This window comes from Nylanderia fulva, unplaced genomic scaffold, assembly GCF_048542155.1.
Source record: "Nylanderia fulva isolate GAGA-0341 unplaced genomic scaffold, ASM4854215v1 Scaffold144, whole genome shotgun sequence".
Taxonomy (NCBI): Eukaryota; Metazoa; Arthropoda; class Insecta; order Hymenoptera; family Formicidae; genus Nylanderia; species Nylanderia fulva.
In genome coordinates, this window is record NW_028189666.1 from 129,609 (window position 1) to 146,535 (window position 16,927).

The following is a 16,927-nucleotide window of genomic DNA, read 5'->3' on the forward strand; positions in this document are numbered from 1 at the left end:
TGTAGATTATTTAAAAAAAATTATTATATACGTGTGCATGTATGAAATAATGCAATATAGAAGAGAAAAAATAGACAGAGAGATAGAGACAGATAGATCGATAGATATTATAGATAAATAGATAGATAGACAGATATATAGATAGATAGATAGATAGGTAAATTGATAGATATTTCGATAGATAGAAGACAAATTGCTAAATAAATCGATATATATGTATGTATATATATACATATACAGGGTGTCCCAAAAAGATCGGAACACTGAAAAATCTCGAAAAGTATAACGTTTTACAGAAAAAAAGTTTCAGACAAAAGTTGTAAAAAATCTATTAATTGATCTTATTAGTTTGACCTTGGATTGCGTTACTAAGGTCAGAATAAGGTCACCTTGAATTTTGTATGGTAGAAACTCTTGCGGTTCAAAAGTTCTACCGATGTTTTGTCTTTCGTTTTCGTCATTAGGTATTTCAAGTTTGTAGAAAAATAAAACTACACTTTTAATGGGAAAAAGCCTGTACGGCATAAAAAACCCATTTTATTTTGAAATGTATTGTATGTGTATCGTATAAGGATGTCGCTTGCTTTTTCGTGCTCGGCACGAAGATCGGCCTGCACGATCCGTTGTAATACACGCATACACTCTGGAATTTTGCGAGCGACTAACGCATAATACAAGAAACGCACAAACGCACAATTTGCTTCAGTGATCGAGTGAGAGATCTGATGCTCCGAAACGCTGCGGCCACAGATTGCACAGATAACACCCTCACTTTTCTGTCTTACACATTTCACCTCAGTGGGCCCTTTTAAGGTCGAGCCCCTCCTTTTTTTACTCACTTACTCCGCGACGTAGCACTAGAAACAGATCACGCAATGACATATAAAAACGTATAAGAAATGTATATAAGAAACGTATAATATCAGATTATACACTAATATATAAGAAACGTATAATATCAGATTATGCACTGATATATAAGAAACGTATATTAGAAACGTATAATAGCAGATCACGCAATGATCGCTACACAAAGTGTTCCGGCACGTGAATGTTTCATGATATTATTTGCCACATACGGTTCAAATCTTATCCGCGAAAACATGCAAAAACCCACATTCCACGACCTCTCTCTATTCAAAATCACGTTCGTCGGATTGGTCGAAATGTCGCGCGACCTGCGAATATCCAATCATCGCGGACCTAAATCGATGGTTCATCGATACCAGCCCAATTCTAGCGCCAGTACGGGAGCGGATCTCGAGAGAGAATCAGTGAAAATAAAGACACAGTTCAAAACTAAAAATAATTGGCTCGCTACCTTACTCCGCTATTCCTTTCCGATACGTTCAGTAAGAAACAATGGTCCTTCGAGCCGGATTGTTAAAACTAGTGCTACGTCGCGGAGTAAGTGAGTAAAAAAAGGAGGGGCTCGATCTTAAAAGGGCCCACTGAGGTGAAATGTGTAAGACAGAAAAGTGAGGGTGTTATCTGTGCAATCTGTGGCCGCAGCGTTTCGGAGCATCAGATCTCTCACTCGATCACTGAAGCAAATTGTTACCGCGCAAGCTTGTTCACTCTCTCGAGACGGCGACATATCGCCAGCCAAATCGCGCTCGTACTCGTGTTCTCTTTCTAATTTTCTCACAGAACTGTTACGAGAATTAGTGCAAAGCGAGTGAATATTGCTCGCAATCACTATATCAAACATTTGAAAAGTGTGCTGTCTCATTCGCACTTAATCACGCGTTCGCGTCGGCGAGCGTTCCGTCGGACGACGGCGACAGTGCCGCGCCATTCGTTCCTCGCTCTTGACAAATGTTACGGTGTTATTTATGAATAAACCGATGAGTCATTACTGCTAATCGACTTAAACAAACGAAGTGAAAATAGTGGTTTTGCTTCATAGCTTCATTCGTTCAGTTGGACAGCTATCCGCTCCGACATTTGTGCGCCTGTTCTGTCGCGCATAAATAAAAAAAAAAAATTTTTTTTTTCTTTTTTTTTTCTATCACTTATAACGGTGTGTTATTTCCTTGGTCACGATGTTAGATGATCTACGTTCGCTCCTAGTGGACCAATCTAAACAGCTCGTTCGAATCAAAACGATCTTGATTAATTTTAAGAAACTTTCCAAGACCAACGTTACACTTCCAAAAATCAAAGGTCGATTGGCTGACTTGAAGGGGTACTGGGAAAAGGTTCAACTCCTTCATACCAGAATTTCGCTTGCCGCCACCAAGGAGAAAATGGAAAGTCTACCCTACTTTATCAACAACGAGTACGATGATGCTGAAGAAAACTACTACGAGGCAGCTGATTATTTCAACGATGCGATAAGTAGATTTGTAAAAGTAGAGCCCCCTCAGGGTCTTAATAGTACCGAAATCTCTTTCCGCGATGCGCCTCACAGTTTTGCGTTACAACTTCCGCGTATTTCGCTTCCGAAATTCTCAGGTATCCAAGTAGAATGGGAACGTTTTCGAAATACATTTGAATCGCTTGTAGCAAATCAAGATTCACTCACAAACACGCAAAAGTTTCACTATTTAAAATCAAGTGTTGCGGGAGACGCTGCTCAGTTGATAGCAAATCTGAGAATTTCTGAAACGAATTACGAACCTGCGTGGCAATTATTATTAGCAGAATACGACGATAAACAAACATTAGTGTGTGCTCACCTTCATTCGTTCATTAGTTTGCCGAACATGAAAACGGAAAATGTTACCGATTTGAAAAGACTACGCGATACAGTGTCCTCATCGATCGCGGCTTTAAAAAATCAAAATCGTCCCGTTGAGCAATGGGATGACTTGCTCGTATTCCTCATCGTTCAGAAATTCAGTCCTCGCACAAGAAATGAATGGAATTTGAGACGTAGCATGTCTTCTGAGCTTCCGACGTACAAAGATATTAACAACTTTATGACATTACGTATACGAGGCTTGACTGATTTATCGGATATAAATAATAGCGTGGCCAATTCACGTAATCAATATAAACATAAATCCTCAGTTAACAGCATATCCGTAGTAAAATGCGAACATTGCGCTGCTAATCATTATATACATCAATGTAAAGAATTTCGTTCAAAATCTATTAGCGAACGAAATAGCCTCGCAAGACAGCATAAATTATGTTTTAAATGTTTGAAATCCGGGCATTTTACTTCGAAATGTTTAAGTACGACGCGATGCGAACACTGTAGTCGCATGCATCATTCATTATTACATGGCAAAACGCGTGAAGCTCCCCTCGATTCTGATTTGCAAAAGTCAGTTTCTTCCGCCGGTGCTCAAATACCGCACGGCGAACACACCGTCACGGAAACACATGCCGTCGCGAATGTTCAAACGGTACAGACGACTCAAATTTCAACGCCCCCGCACATCCTCCTAGCAACAGCTTGGGTTGACCTTCATACTAACGAGGGTCGTAGATTTAGAGTTCGCGCGTTACTAGATCAAGGGTCTACGTACAGTTTTATTTCAGAGTCTTTATGTCAAAATATGCGTACTAAACGACATCAAGCTGATCTACAAATACGTTGCTTCGGAGAAAAATATACGGGTAAATCGAGATCACGCGTCACGCTAAATATGTCACCTTGTTCGCTCAAGACTCCCCTCTTTCCGCTAGTCGCGTACGTATACCAGAAAATTACGTCATACTCCGCTTCTCAGATTCAACCTCTCAAAAATTGGTCTCACTTAGGAGATCTAACGCTTACGGATCCAAACCCGTCAAGCAAAGATCCCATTCACTTGTTAATAGGAGCAGACCTCTACGGCTCGTTATTATTAAATGATTTAAGGCAAGGTCCGTTAGGTACCCCGACTGCTCAGAATACAGTTCTCGGATGGGTATTATCAGGGCCCACAACAAGTACTGAACGCTCACCGGAAAACGCTTCCGTATTACATTGCGAATCGTCGCTTAATACCAATCTTATTCTTCTCAAGTTTTGGCAGGATGAGGAAGTCCCTCATAATATTCCTCTTACCGCCGAAGAAACAAAATGTGAAGAACATTTTAAAAACACGCATACACGCACTCCCGACGGTAGATATGTCGTTCGTCTACCTTTCAAGGAGAAGCCTCCGATAAACATTGGCGAATCTTTGTCAATAGCTCGTTCATTGTATAATCGTAATGAAAAACAATCACAAAACAAGCGAGATGTAAGTACACAATATAATGATTTCTTGCGAGAATACGAGTTCCTTGGGCACATGAAGCAGGTCGACGATAAAGAGAAAAACATAGCAAATCCCGTGTATATTCTGCATCACGCTATATTACGCAAATCCAGCCTTACGACAAAATTGCGCGTTGTATTTAATGCATCGTGTAAAACGCGAGACGGTACATCTTTGAATGATCATTTGTTGATCGGTCCGAAATTACAGGCGGATCCCGCGGCATTAATTTTACGATGGCGTCAATGGTGTTATGTCTATATGACCGATATACAAAAAATGTTCCGTCAAATTCTAGTCGATCCGATTGATACTGACTTCCAACGCATTCTATGGCGACCTAACATTGATTCGCCGATAAAATCGTTCCGACTGCTTACCGTAACATACGGTCTCGCCTCCTCGCCATATTTAGCTTTACGCGTGCTCCTACAACTCGCTAAAGATGAAGGCTGTTCGTTCCCCAAAGCTGTTTCAATATTAAAAAATTCGCTTTATGTTGATGACATGCTGTTCGGCGATGACGACATGCAAGGACTACGTGAAGCACGTGATCAGTTAATAGAATTATTGCGACGCGGAGGATTTCGGCTTAGTAAATGGACTGCGAATTCCACCGAACTCTTGAAAGACCTTTCTACCGTACAACAAGATTCAATTGACAATTTGTTGATAAAAGACGATAATCTTAAAGTTCTCGGTTTATCATGGTCGTCCAAAGAAGATTCATTTTACTTCGTGATCTCTCCCTCTCCGCAAAGAGACTTAACTAAACGCTCTATACTCTCAATTGTCGCTAAATTATACGACCCTCTCGGTTGGGCATCTCCTATCATTATTACGACCAAAATCCTCTTGCAAGAACTTTGGCTGCTCAAGAGTGATTGGGATGATCCAGTTCCCCCAAATTTAAAACAACGATGGCTCGATTATTATTCCGATTTACCTCAGTTAAAATCTGCTCGCATTCCCAGATGAACTGGGTGTTCAAAGAATAATCTCGGAATGGAAGTACACGGATTTGCCGATGCGTCCAATCGCGCCTACGCGGCAGTAGTATATTTACGAGTTCTTCATTTGCTTGACAGTTTTCAAATAAGTTTGCTCGCGGCAAAGACCAAAGTCGCTCCGATCAAATCTGTAAGTATTCCGCGACTCGAACTTAACGCGATCGTGCTTCTTTGTCGCTTGATGAAATGGATAATAAATTCGTTAAATCTGCTTCACATTCCACTTTATGGATGGACAGACTCCACAATCGCTCTGGCGTGGCTCAAACAACACCCGTCAAAATGGCAAACCTATGTCGCAAATCGAGTCTCCGAAGTTCAAACGACTCTTCCTACTATTCGTTGGAATCACGTGTCATCTAAACATAATCCGGCTGATTGCGCCTCCCGGGGTATCTCTGCATCAGAATTAGTGGCTCACAAACTCTGGTGGTCAGGCCCTTTATGGTTGCAAAAGCCTTCGACTGTCTGGCCCATACATGAGTCAACTCCTCTAGATCAATTTGCTATGAATCAGATGCAAACTGAGGCGCGCCCTACGACCGTCTATCACATTGAATGTGATCCAGAATGGACGCTTCCTACTAGTTGCTCCAGTTGGACAAAGTTGATAAGAGTCACAGCTTACGTACGACGTTTTGTCAAAAATTTAAGAGAAAAAATTTGTTCACGCGCTCCTGTTCTCTCCTCTCTCTTAACGGTAGCTGAACTCCAAGATACGACTACGTTTTGGTTACGCCGAGTTCAACAATCGCATTTTTCCGCCGAATGGCATGCTCTGTCTAACGGTTCCTCAGTCAAACACTCTTCCGTCCTATATATGCTCGTTCCATTCATAGGGGAAGACCAACTAATCCGCCTCGGCGGGCGGTTAAAAAACGCCGCGCTGAGTTATAACGAACAGCACCCTGTCTTGCTTCCTAAACATTACATTACGAATTTACTCATCGATCAAGCCCACAAAGCTACCCTCCACGGAGGCACGCAAGTAACCTTGCGCGTCCTCAGACAAAGATACTGGATAATCGGTGCACGTAATTTGATAAAGCTCACATCCGACAATGCGTCATTTGTGCACGTTATGCCGCTCTCTCTCCCACCCAGCTCATGGGTGATCTCCCGCTTGCTCGCGTAACACGCTCCTCTCCGTTCACGAACACCGGCGTAGACTACGCTGGACCGTTCCTAGTCACGCCACATGTGGGACGAGGACAAAAAACCACGAAATCTTATGTAGCCTTGTTCGTGTGTTTAGCTACAAAAGCTATCCACTTAGAAAATGTAGATGATAAATTAATACAAATTGTTGCTCGTATATTGAAAACAAAGTGATAAATATAAGGCCAACTTATCGAGCTGAATATTCGAGATGTTCAGTCAACTACCATTTATTACATGTATAAATTACATGTATAAATTATAAAACTACAGTCATTATATTAAAACTAACGCAAATTACAATCATTCTATAAACGTTTCGACCGCACGCGGTCTTCTTCAGTATAATTATTGAAATATAAATTCATACAAATTCACATAATGTCGAAATTTAATTATAGTTATTCAGAATCGAGAGTTTTTGAGCAATTAACGCGTGTTCTAATCCGTCCTGTCCAACAATGTTCGCCTCGATATGATCTCTGATTTTGTTCAGATCTCGGATAGTTTCATCGTTAATATGCGAGAAATTAACTCGTTCCGTAAGCGCTGCGATTAATAAAAAATTACCGATCAGCGTATGTCCAAATTATAATATATATCCCCTACAATTGGTAGTATGCTTACCTATCATCGTCCTTCTTGACAATTTTGCCACTTATTAACAGTTATTAAGGATGACACATAACAAACCAACAATACAGAAAGACAGCTCATTTTAAACTCTACTTGATCGGAGAGCGTGCGTGTTTATATATGATCTAATATCTATGTTTGACTCGTTAATGTCCTATTTGTCCTATTATTATTTATTGTTGAAACTTCACAACCGACAAAAATATCACAAAATTCTCTCAGGGCAATCACTAATGATGCCAAGGAGATCAATATACACATAGAAGCCAACAAATTTCTCAATGATACAATTAATTCTTTGGAAAATACTAATAAAAAATGGTTTGTTAATCTGTCCAACACAGATATTCCGCCTAACGTTTCTAATCTGTTGCAAATGGGTGATAAATTCTGTCTTCCGAATATTAATAAAAAAACAGCGATACATGAATTTATCAAGGACATAGAGAGTAATAACAAACGAAATAATATTAATAATCTCACAACAATCAGAAATATCGCGGTTCCGAAATTTGCACAACTTCTCAACACTAAGGATAAAAATGACGTAAGTCAACAAAAATTACTTGGTGCACACAGAGATTTAATAAAATTTTGTAAAGACAATCCGAATGTTCTATTCACACGCGCGGACAAGGGTAATGCTACGGTTGCAATGGAAAGATCTTATTATATTAATAAAATGGAAAATGTTTTAAAAGATGTCAACACTTACACTATTGTTAAAAAAAATCCGTGCAAAAAAATAGAGAACGATTTGAATGATTTGTTGAAGAGATGGCTTAAGGAAGATTATATTTCAAAAAATGAATATTATAAATTACGTTGCAGTGATTCTCTCCTTCCAAAAGCGTATGGATTACCTAAAATCCATAAGGAAAACTATCCAGTTAGAATCATAGTTTCATCGGTTGATACAGCTCTATACTCGCTGGCTTCGTTTTTACAAAACACCTTACGAACTAGCCTACCCAAAGCGAAAAGTCATATTAATAATAGTTTTGATTTGTACAACATATTGTCTGGTAAAAAGATTGATGAGAATGATAGGATGTTTTCCTTGGATGTGGTGTCTTTGTTTACGAACGTTCCTCTGGATCTTGCGATTGACGGTATTAACGATAGATGGGATCACATTGGAATAAATACTAGAATACCGAAAAACGAATTTTTGGGGGGTATAAAATTCATATTGACTTCTACATATTTTACATTTAATGACATAATTTATAAACAGACCCCTATGGGGTCACCGTTATCACCAATTATTGCAGACCTGGTTATGCAAGATCTTGAGGATACAGTTCTCAAAGCGTTGAATTTGGAATGTTTGTTTTATTTTCGTTATGTGGATGACATAATAGTGGCCACCTCTATGACTAATATGACTCAGATTGTGAATAATTTTAACAACTATTATGAAAGACTTAAATTCACGGTCGAACAAGAGGTTAATCATAGCTTGAATTTCTTAGATTTATCACTTAAAATTATTAATAACAAAATATACATAGACTGGTATCAAAAAGAAACCTTCTCAGGAAGGACGTTATCATTTTATTCAAACCACCCATTATGCCACAAAATTGGAATAATATATAACCTTATAGACAGATGTCTATTGCTATCACATCCACTATTTTTCAATAAAAATTTGGAGTTAATTATTAATATACTCAGAAGCAATGGTTACCCTCTTGATCTGATTTTTAATAAAATTAATCATCGGATAGAACACATCATATCTAAGGGGAGCATTATAGAGAGACAGGCCAACATAAAAAGAACAAAAAGTATAGGAAATGACTCGGTTAATAAAAAATTCTTTGTCATTCCGTATATAGATAGGATCTCAGAAATGATTGTTTCCTCGGTAAAAAATAAAAATTGTATGGTAGGGTATAGATGTCTCAACAAACTGGATAATATTATTAAAGCACAGAAAGATAAAACTAAACATCCATGCAATTCGAATGTGGTTTATAAGATCAGTTGCAATAATTGTAATGCATCTTATGTAGGCCAAACAAAGAGGCAATTGCAGACGCGAATAAAAGAACATAAAATAATATTAGGTTGGACTCAACGAAACATTCAGTAATTTCTGAACACATAAGAAATGAACATCATACTTTTAATTGGGACAATGTTAAGATCATAGACAACGAAAATAATTATTATAAAAGACTCATTTCTGAGATGCTACATATCAAGGAACAAAAAAATGGACTAAATTTAAACAAAGATACTGAGTTACTTAGCGAGTCGTATTTTGATATTTTGGATATATTAGCGAACAATAAATAATAATAGGACAAATAGGACATTAACGAGTCAAACATAGATATTAGATCATATATAAACACGCACGCTCTCCGATCAAGTAGAGTTTAAAATGAGCTGTCTTTCTGTATTGTTGGTTTGTTATGTGTCATCCTTAATAACTGTTAATAAGTGGCAAAATTGTCAAGAAGGACGATGATAGGTAAGCATACTACCAATTGTAGGGGATATATATTATAATTTGGACATACGTTGATCGGTAATTTTTTATTAATCGCAGCGCTTACGGAACGGGTTAATTTCTCGCATATTAACGATGAAACTATCCGAGATCTGAACAAAATCAGAGATCATATCGAGGCGAACATTGTTGGACAGGACGGATTAGAACACGCGTTAATTGCTCAAAAACTCTCGATTCTGAATAACTATAATTAAATTTCGACATTATGTGAATTTGTATGAATTTATATTTCAATAATTATACTGAAGAAGACCGCGTGCGGTCGAAACGTTTATAGAATGATTGTAATTTGCGTTAGTTTTAATATAATGACTGTAGTTTTATAATTTATACATGTAATTTATACATGTAATAAATGGTAGTTGACTGAACATCTCGAATATTCAGCTCGATAAGTTGGCCTTATATTTATCACTTTGTTTTCAATGTAGATGATTATTCTACCGAGAGCTTTCTAGCAGCTTTCCGCCGTTTTTCCAGTCGTCGCGACCTTCCATCGCATATGTTCAGTGACAACGGTACAAATTTTCAAGGCGCCGACCGCGAACTCTCGAAAAGCTTTTCGGTTTTAACTTCTGATCCAAAATTAAAGAATGTTTTGACAAACGATGGCATCACGTGGCACTTTATTCCCGCTTCAGCACCTCACTTCGGAGGTCTCTGGGAAGCCGGAGTAAAAAGCTTTAAAAGACATTTCCGCCGCGTAGCCGGATCGCGTACCCTGTCTAAAGCAGAATTCTCAACACTTCTCTGCTCAATTGAAGCTTGTTTGAATTCACGTCCAATCGCGGCCTTGAGTGACGATCCAAATGATTTTGCGTACCTGATCCCCGGTCATTTTCTTATAGGTAGACCTATTGTTTCAGTGCCGGAGGAATCCGTATTAGATATTGAAAACAACAGATTGTCTCGATGGCAATTCGTGAGGTCGATGCAGGAACAGATCTGGCGTTCCTGGACGCACGATTATTTGTTATCATTACAGGCGAGAAAAAAGTGGGCAGAGCCACGAAAGGATATCGCTGTCAACGAGTTAGTACTTTTAAAAAATCCGTTACTACCCCCATCTAAGTGAGCTCTGGCTCGTGTACAAGAAATACATCCGGGTTCCGACGATCGCGTAAGAGTAGTCACACTCAGAACTACCAATGCAGTATATAAACGTCCAATAGTGCAGATTTGTCGCCTGCCTGTACCGTTTGATCGTAACGCAGCATCTATTAAATAAGTGTTTTTCTTTTCTTTTCTTCTTCTCCGTATCTCATAAGTAAGCCATAACGCTGTAAACTATATTCTTAAGTAATGTAGTCGTCTCATTTGAAAATTGTTCATTCCTATTGCTTTACATTTCAGATTAATGTTCACATAAATTTGCGAACAGATACTTTTGTACCGAATGCTACGATCTCATTATATTTAATCGTAGAGATCTGCTTTCGTATCGGTCAATACGAGGCGGGCGGTATGTTCCGGCACGTGAATGTTTTATGATATTATTTGCCACATACGGTTCAAATCTTATCCGCGAAAACATGCAAAAACCCACATTCCACGACCTCTCTCTATTCAAAATCACGTTCGTCGGATTGGTCGAAATGTCGCGCGACCTGCGAATATCCAATCATCGCGGACCTAAATCGATGGTTCATCGATACCAGCCCAATTCTAGTGCCAGTACGGGAGCGGATCTCGAGAGAGAATCAGTGAAAATAAAGACACAGTTCAAAACTAAGAATAATTGGCTCGCTACCTTACTCCGCTATTCCTTTCCGATACGTTCAGTAAGAAACACAAAGAAAGAACGACTCGCACGTGTGCACACGTTGGACGCTACTTCTCGAATGAATCCTGCACGCACAAGACGCACACACTGTCGCGCTGTAGCGCGATATTTTTTGATTGGCGCTGTCGTACTAGCGGCCGAGAGAGCTTTTTATCTATGCGCTCATTAATTACCGACCGTCGTATATTAGTATAGAACGAAACTCAATAAACTAAATATTAAGAATAACGAATATTCATTGTTTCAAACGGGAAAAATTAAATTAAACTTAATCATTAGACTCGTGAATATTTCGCATAAATATATTCGCCATTCACCAAACATCCTCCCCCCGTTGGGAATGCAACGAGCAAAACGAATTCGTCTAGGTGTGCGTCTGTGCATGCAGCGGACGTTCGATTCTTAACAATAACGTTTGTTATAGTTGTCGCATAAATTTCAAACAACAAGACGACTGTTTTGCAAAGCAATCGCTTGTTGTTACGCATTGTCGTTTAAATATTAAATAATTTAAATCGTTGAAAGCAAAAATAAAAATTACATCTTCTTGATTACATAATAAATGAAATTAAAGTCTTAGGCGTCCGTAGGTAACGGACAGAGAGAAGTCGCATTTCTTTTGAATGTTCCATGTGAGGTTTTAATCGTGACCACTCTGACCATGCCGTCGCCCCCCGGATGTAACTCGACCACCCGTCCCAGTCTCCACTGCATACAGGGTTGATTTTTGTCAATTAGTAAGATAATAGAGTTTAGTTTCAGATTAACATCCTTTTTAATCCATTTTTGTCGTTTCTGCAATTCCGTTAAATATTCTAATTGCCATCGTCGCCAAAATTCTTGTCGAATCTTTGTAATTAATTGCCATGATGATAAGCGATTATCTGCAATACAAGAGAAATCATTTTCCGGCAGCATTGTGAAAGGTCTGCCAATAAGCAAATGTGCAGGCGTTAATGCGATTGGATCGTTTGGATCGGTAAGAAGAGGACATAAAGGTCTCGAATTCAAAATTGCTTCGATTCCTACCGCTAGAGTGTTCAATTCTTCGTATGTAAACAAGAGATCGCGCATTACCCGTTTTAAATGGTGCTTGCTCGACTTCACAGCGGCCTCCCAGAGGCCGTCAAAATGTGGCGAATTCGGTGGATTAAAATGCCATTCGATCTTGTTTTCTAAGGTAAACTCATGCAATTGAGTACAAAATTCCTCGGATCCCATTAGGGCGTAAAGTTCGCGAAATTGATTTTTCGCGCCTACGAAATTGGTTCCATTGTCCGAGTAAATATGCGCCGGAACACCTGACGAATCTTTTCAGAAATGCTATAAAAGCATCTGTTGATAAATCGGTTACGATTTCGATATGAATAGCCTTGGTTGACATGCATATGAATATACACCCGTAGACTTTGATGCTACTGCGATTACGATGCTTTTTCTCCTTGACAAGAATTGGGCCAAAATAATCGATGCCCGTGTGATAAAACGGAGCTACGTTATCGAGTCTTGCCTTTGGCAAATCTGCCATTTTGTATTTCGCGTTCTCGGAACGAAAACGTGCACATCTGACGCAACGACGAATGACTCTACGTACTTGATTGCGACCGTCGATTATCTAGAAACGTTGTCGAACGTTATACAGTGTCGATTGTATTTCGGTATGATAAAATTTTTCATGAATGTACCGAATGTAGAGATTCGTGACGTAGTTGCAAGACGGTAAAAGAATTGGGTGTTTCTGATCAGACGATATGTTGGCCTTATGAATTCGTCCTCCGACGCTCAACAAACCGTGTTTGTTAATTATCGGGTTTAACAATCCAAGCTTTGTGCATTTTACTTTTCCGCACGTTAATGAACGATTTATTTCGTCTTGAAAATGAGTCTGCTGTATGAGCTTTACAATACGTCGTTCGGCTTCCTCTATCTCGTTGATTGATAAAACGCCGGTGTTTTTGTTAGAACGCAAGAATCGTAAGCAATAGGCGACTACTCGTATTAATTTAGTATACGACGAAAATTTTTCTAATATCTCTTCGGAATGAATTTGTACTGTTAGACATGTTATCTTCTTTATTCCGAGCAAGTCGTCTGTATGTGTTACGATGGAGTGCGGCCATTCGGCTTCCGATTGCGAGAGCCACGATGGACCTTGAAACCACGTTTCGTTGTTTAAAAATTCTTGAGGTAGTTGACCCCTTGATAACGCGTCCGCTGGGTTGTGTTCCGTGCGAACATGTCGCCACTCGATTCCTTTGCTAACTTTCTGAATTTCTCGTACTCGATTTGCTTCGAATTGTTTTAATTCGCTAGGATGCTTGTTTAACCATGATAACGCTATCGTGGAATCCGACCAAAATATGATCTTATTAGGTTTAAACGTGAGTATCGCATGTATTTCGTTGTAAAGTTGAGCGAGCATTAACGCTCCACATAATTCTAGACGAGGCATGGTCTGTCCCGCGGGCGGTGCGACGCGACTCTTAGAACACAAAAGCCGCACGAGAATTTCGTTATCTTTATTACTTGAACGTACGTATATGCAACCTCCGTAACCGGCCTTGCTGGCATCGGAAAATCCGTGAAGTTGAATATCGATCGGATCGCTTATCAGTACGTGTCGATTTATTTCTAAATTATCAATTAATGCGAGCTGTTCCGAGAAGGACTGCCAAGCATTTTGTAATGCATGGGGGACGGATTCGTCTCAATCTGTTTTTGCCTTCCAGCATTGTTGCAGAAGGATTTTAGAAATGAGCATGACCGGACCAAGTAGGCCGAGAGGGTCAAAAATCTTAGCAATTTCGGATAAAATGAATCGTTTAGTAATCCTCTCGGGACGCTCAATAGTTTTGACCGTATAAAATAATTCATCGCGCTGCGCATTCCAGGAGATGCCTAACGTTTTTCGAATCGGATTTTCATCAGTAAGTAATTCTAGATCGTTAAGTCTTTCCGGTAGATTTTCTAAAGCTCGCGGATGATTTGATGCCCATTGGCGTATATCAAAACCACCGCATTTCAATATTTCAATGACTTCATCGCGAAAGTGAATAAGCTCTTCAAGCGAATTTTGCGCCTGATAGTAAATCATCTACGTAAAAATCATTGTGCAAGATCTTTGCTCCTATCGGAAAATTTGAGCTTTCATCGCTGGCGAGTTTTTGTATTGTCCGAATAGCTAAAAACGGCGCCGATGATACACCGAATGTTACCGCATTTAATTGAAAAACTTGAATTTTGTCCACGTGAAGCCAAAAAATTCGTTGATATCTACTATCGTCCGGATGTATTCAAACTTGTTGATACATCTTAGCTATATCGGCCGTCAATACGTATTTGAACGTACGAAAACGCACGAGATGTTTGAATAATTTTAATTGAATGGTCGGACCGACCATCAAAGTATCGTTTAAGGAAATACCTTTACTCGATTTCGCGGAGGCGTCGAAAACTACTCGCGTTTTTGTAGTTGCGCTTGTGGCCTTTATGACTGCATGATGCGGAAGATAATAACCGCTGAGAGACTCGTCGGTAACTTGCGATATATGACCTAATTTGATGTATTCGTTCATGACTCGATAATAATCGCGTTTGAGTTCTGGATCAGAATCGAGTCTTCTTTGTATTTCGACGAAACGTCGCAACGCTATTGATCGAGAATTTCCAATTTCGGGATTTTGTATACGAAATGGCAGACGAACCGTGTAGCGTCCTGAACTATCGCGTGTAACATTTTTCACGAAGTGCATTTCGCATTCGTTATTTTCTATCGTTTTGATTTGACAAGCGTTCGCGTCGTCGAGTAGCCAAAATTTTTCAATTTGTCTTCTTAATTCAGTTAATTGACAAAACCCTTGATTGCCATTTATGGCTTTTGTCGTTCCGCCAGCGATTGTCCATCCAAGCTGTGTTTTCTGTAGAAACAGATCAAGACCGTCGCGTGATAAATCAATTCGTCTGATTGATAATAACGACATTGTGGCTCTCGAGCCGATAAGCATGTCGATTTTTTGTAGCAGATAAAATTGTGGATCAGCCAAATTTATATTTCGCGGTATGTTAATTGATTTGCGCGGAAACATTTCGTTTGGAGTCCTATCGGAAATTTTAGGAATCACTAAAAACTCAAGAGTTTTGTTAAGGTCGTTAAACCGTGAATAGAATGTGCACTTGACAATGCCTCTAGCAAAAGTATTCATGTTGTCGATCGCGCCTACAGGAAGAACGCATGAACGTATCGGTAATTTCAATCTTGCTGCAAGATCTGTCGTAATAAAATGTGCCGTGGAGCACGTGTCTAATAATGCACGGCATGTTACGAAATTACCGCTTAAATCTTTATTTCGCATTTGTGCGCTTAATATTAATTCCGATTGTAAAATCTGTGCCGTAAAGCTATGAGCGATTACGTCTCGTCATGCTGATTCGGTTTTTGTCTTCGCAATGTTATCAGACGTCTTTCTTAAATTTGGTCGATGTCGTTTCCGACTTGGCGGATTCTTCGTGTAAAAGGGTATTATGAAATTTCGCACATTTTCTGCAATGTGAAAATAACTATCTGCCTTGATGTGTACGCAGACAATTTCTGCACAACGATGTCCTTTTCACGAAATCTTGACGTTGTCGTATCGTCATTTTTATGAATTCGAGACACTTGTATACGTAATGCATCTTTCTTTTGCACAGCGGACAATTCGCATTGTTTGTTGACGTTTTAGTTATTAAGGTACGCGCGCCTTGATTTGTCCTTTGCATTTTTAATGCTTTAAAATCTTTCCCGCCAAATGGTCTCTTGTTTTCTTCCGATTTAACGTGCGATTTATCTTGTTCAAATGAATACAAACGATATACAGTTTCCGAAATAAATTTGTAAATTTGATCGAGTGTCGGTGTTAAATTTGAATCAAGCGTTTCTTCCCATTTCGCGCGAATGTGATTCGGTAATGCCCGTTCCAATATTCGAACTAATAAATGTTCGCCGAGTTCTATATTTAATGTTGCGAGCATGTTTACATGTTGACGCATGTCGTCGATGAGTTTCGAAAGACTCTTATGTGTGGCCTTCGTTTGTACCGGCAAATCTAAAATCGAATCGAGATGGTTAACGATTAGAATGCGTGGTTTGTCGTACGAATTGAGCATTAATTTCCAAGCTGTTTTATAATTTTCTTCGCTTATGTCGCAAATAAAAATTTTATTTAACGCGTCACCCTGTAAACAGCCCTTGAGATAAGCTAATTTCTGTAAATCGTTCATATCAATACATGAATCAATCATCGCGACGAATGTATTTTTAAAAGATAATCATTTGCTAAAATCGCCATCGAATTTAGGTAAATCGGCATGCGGAAGTTTGATTCGACGCGTCCCTTGATCGATTATTACTGATGTAGTATTTAATTCATTTGCGCGTTGCGTATTTGTCGACGGATAAAGCGACTCAAATTTCGCGACAAGCGCGTAATACCGATCTTATATGTCGTCGAATTCTAAAAGAGCATCATTATCTGACTCAATTAATAGCGCGAGCTCATCATGCAAATCCTCGTATGCGGTAAACAATTTCTTTATGCGGGAGAAACGCGCCTTTATATTTGTGGGTTCAAATTTT

General features: G+C 39.2%; 4 protein-coding genes across 4 annotated transcripts; 1 reads left to right on the top strand and 3 right to left on the bottom strand.

The window, feature by feature from the left end:
• Positions 1-2,045: 2,045 nt before the first annotated feature.
• LOC114939193 (uncharacterized) lies at positions 2,046-5,177 on the top strand. Its single transcript, XM_029313432.1, has one exon. The coding sequence runs from the start codon at positions 2,046-2,048 to the stop codon at positions 5,175-5,177; it is 3,132 nt and encodes a 1,043-aa protein (XP_029169265.1).
• A 6,712-nt stretch (positions 5,178-11,889) lies between these two features.
• LOC146724191 (uncharacterized) lies at positions 11,890-13,765 on the bottom strand. Its single transcript, XM_085480345.1, has 3 exons — positions 13,154-13,765; positions 12,712-12,928; positions 11,890-12,623 (listed from the first exon to the last, which is right to left on the bottom strand). The coding sequence occupies exons 1-3, from the start codon at positions 13,763-13,765 to the stop codon at positions 11,890-11,892; spliced, it is 1,563 nt and encodes a 520-aa protein (XP_085336471.1).
• Positions 13,766-14,020: 255 nt separating this feature from the next.
• LOC146724192 (uncharacterized) lies at positions 14,021-14,407 on the bottom strand. The gene has a single exon (XM_085480346.1). The coding sequence runs from the start codon at positions 14,405-14,407 to the stop codon at positions 14,021-14,023; it is 387 nt and encodes a 128-aa protein (XP_085336472.1).
• A 199-nt stretch (positions 14,408-14,606) lies between these two features.
• On the bottom strand, positions 14,607-15,293 carry LOC114939201 (uncharacterized). Its single transcript, XM_029313444.1, has one exon. It carries the CDS (start codon positions 15,291-15,293, stop codon positions 14,607-14,609), a length of 687 nt encoding a protein of 228 aa, XP_029169277.1.
• Between the last annotated feature and the right edge of the window lie 1,634 nt (positions 15,294-16,927).

Coding starts and splice junctions, on each gene's coding strand:
- LOC114939193 (XM_029313432.1), top strand. CDS start 2,046: ATGTTAGATGATCTACGTTCGCTCCTAGTGGACCAATCTAAACAGCTC.
- LOC146724191 (XM_085480345.1), bottom strand. CDS start 13,765: ATGCCTCGTCTAGAATTATGTGGAGCGTTAATGCTCGCTCAACTTTAC. Junction 12,929..13,153: donor GTTCATTAACGTGCGGAAAA/GTAAAATGCACA, acceptor CAACGTTTCTAG/ATAATCGACGGTCGCAATCA. Junction 12,624..12,711: donor TAGCATCAAAGTCTACGGGT/GTATATTCATAT, acceptor ATTTCTGAAAAG/ATTCGTCAGGTGTTCCGGCG.
- LOC146724192 (XM_085480346.1), bottom strand. CDS start 14,407: ATGATTTACTATCAGGCGCAAAATTCGCTTGAAGAGCTTATTCACTTT.
- LOC114939201 (XM_029313444.1), bottom strand. CDS start 15,293: ATGTCGTTATTATCAATCAGACGAATTGATTTATCACGCGACGGTCTT.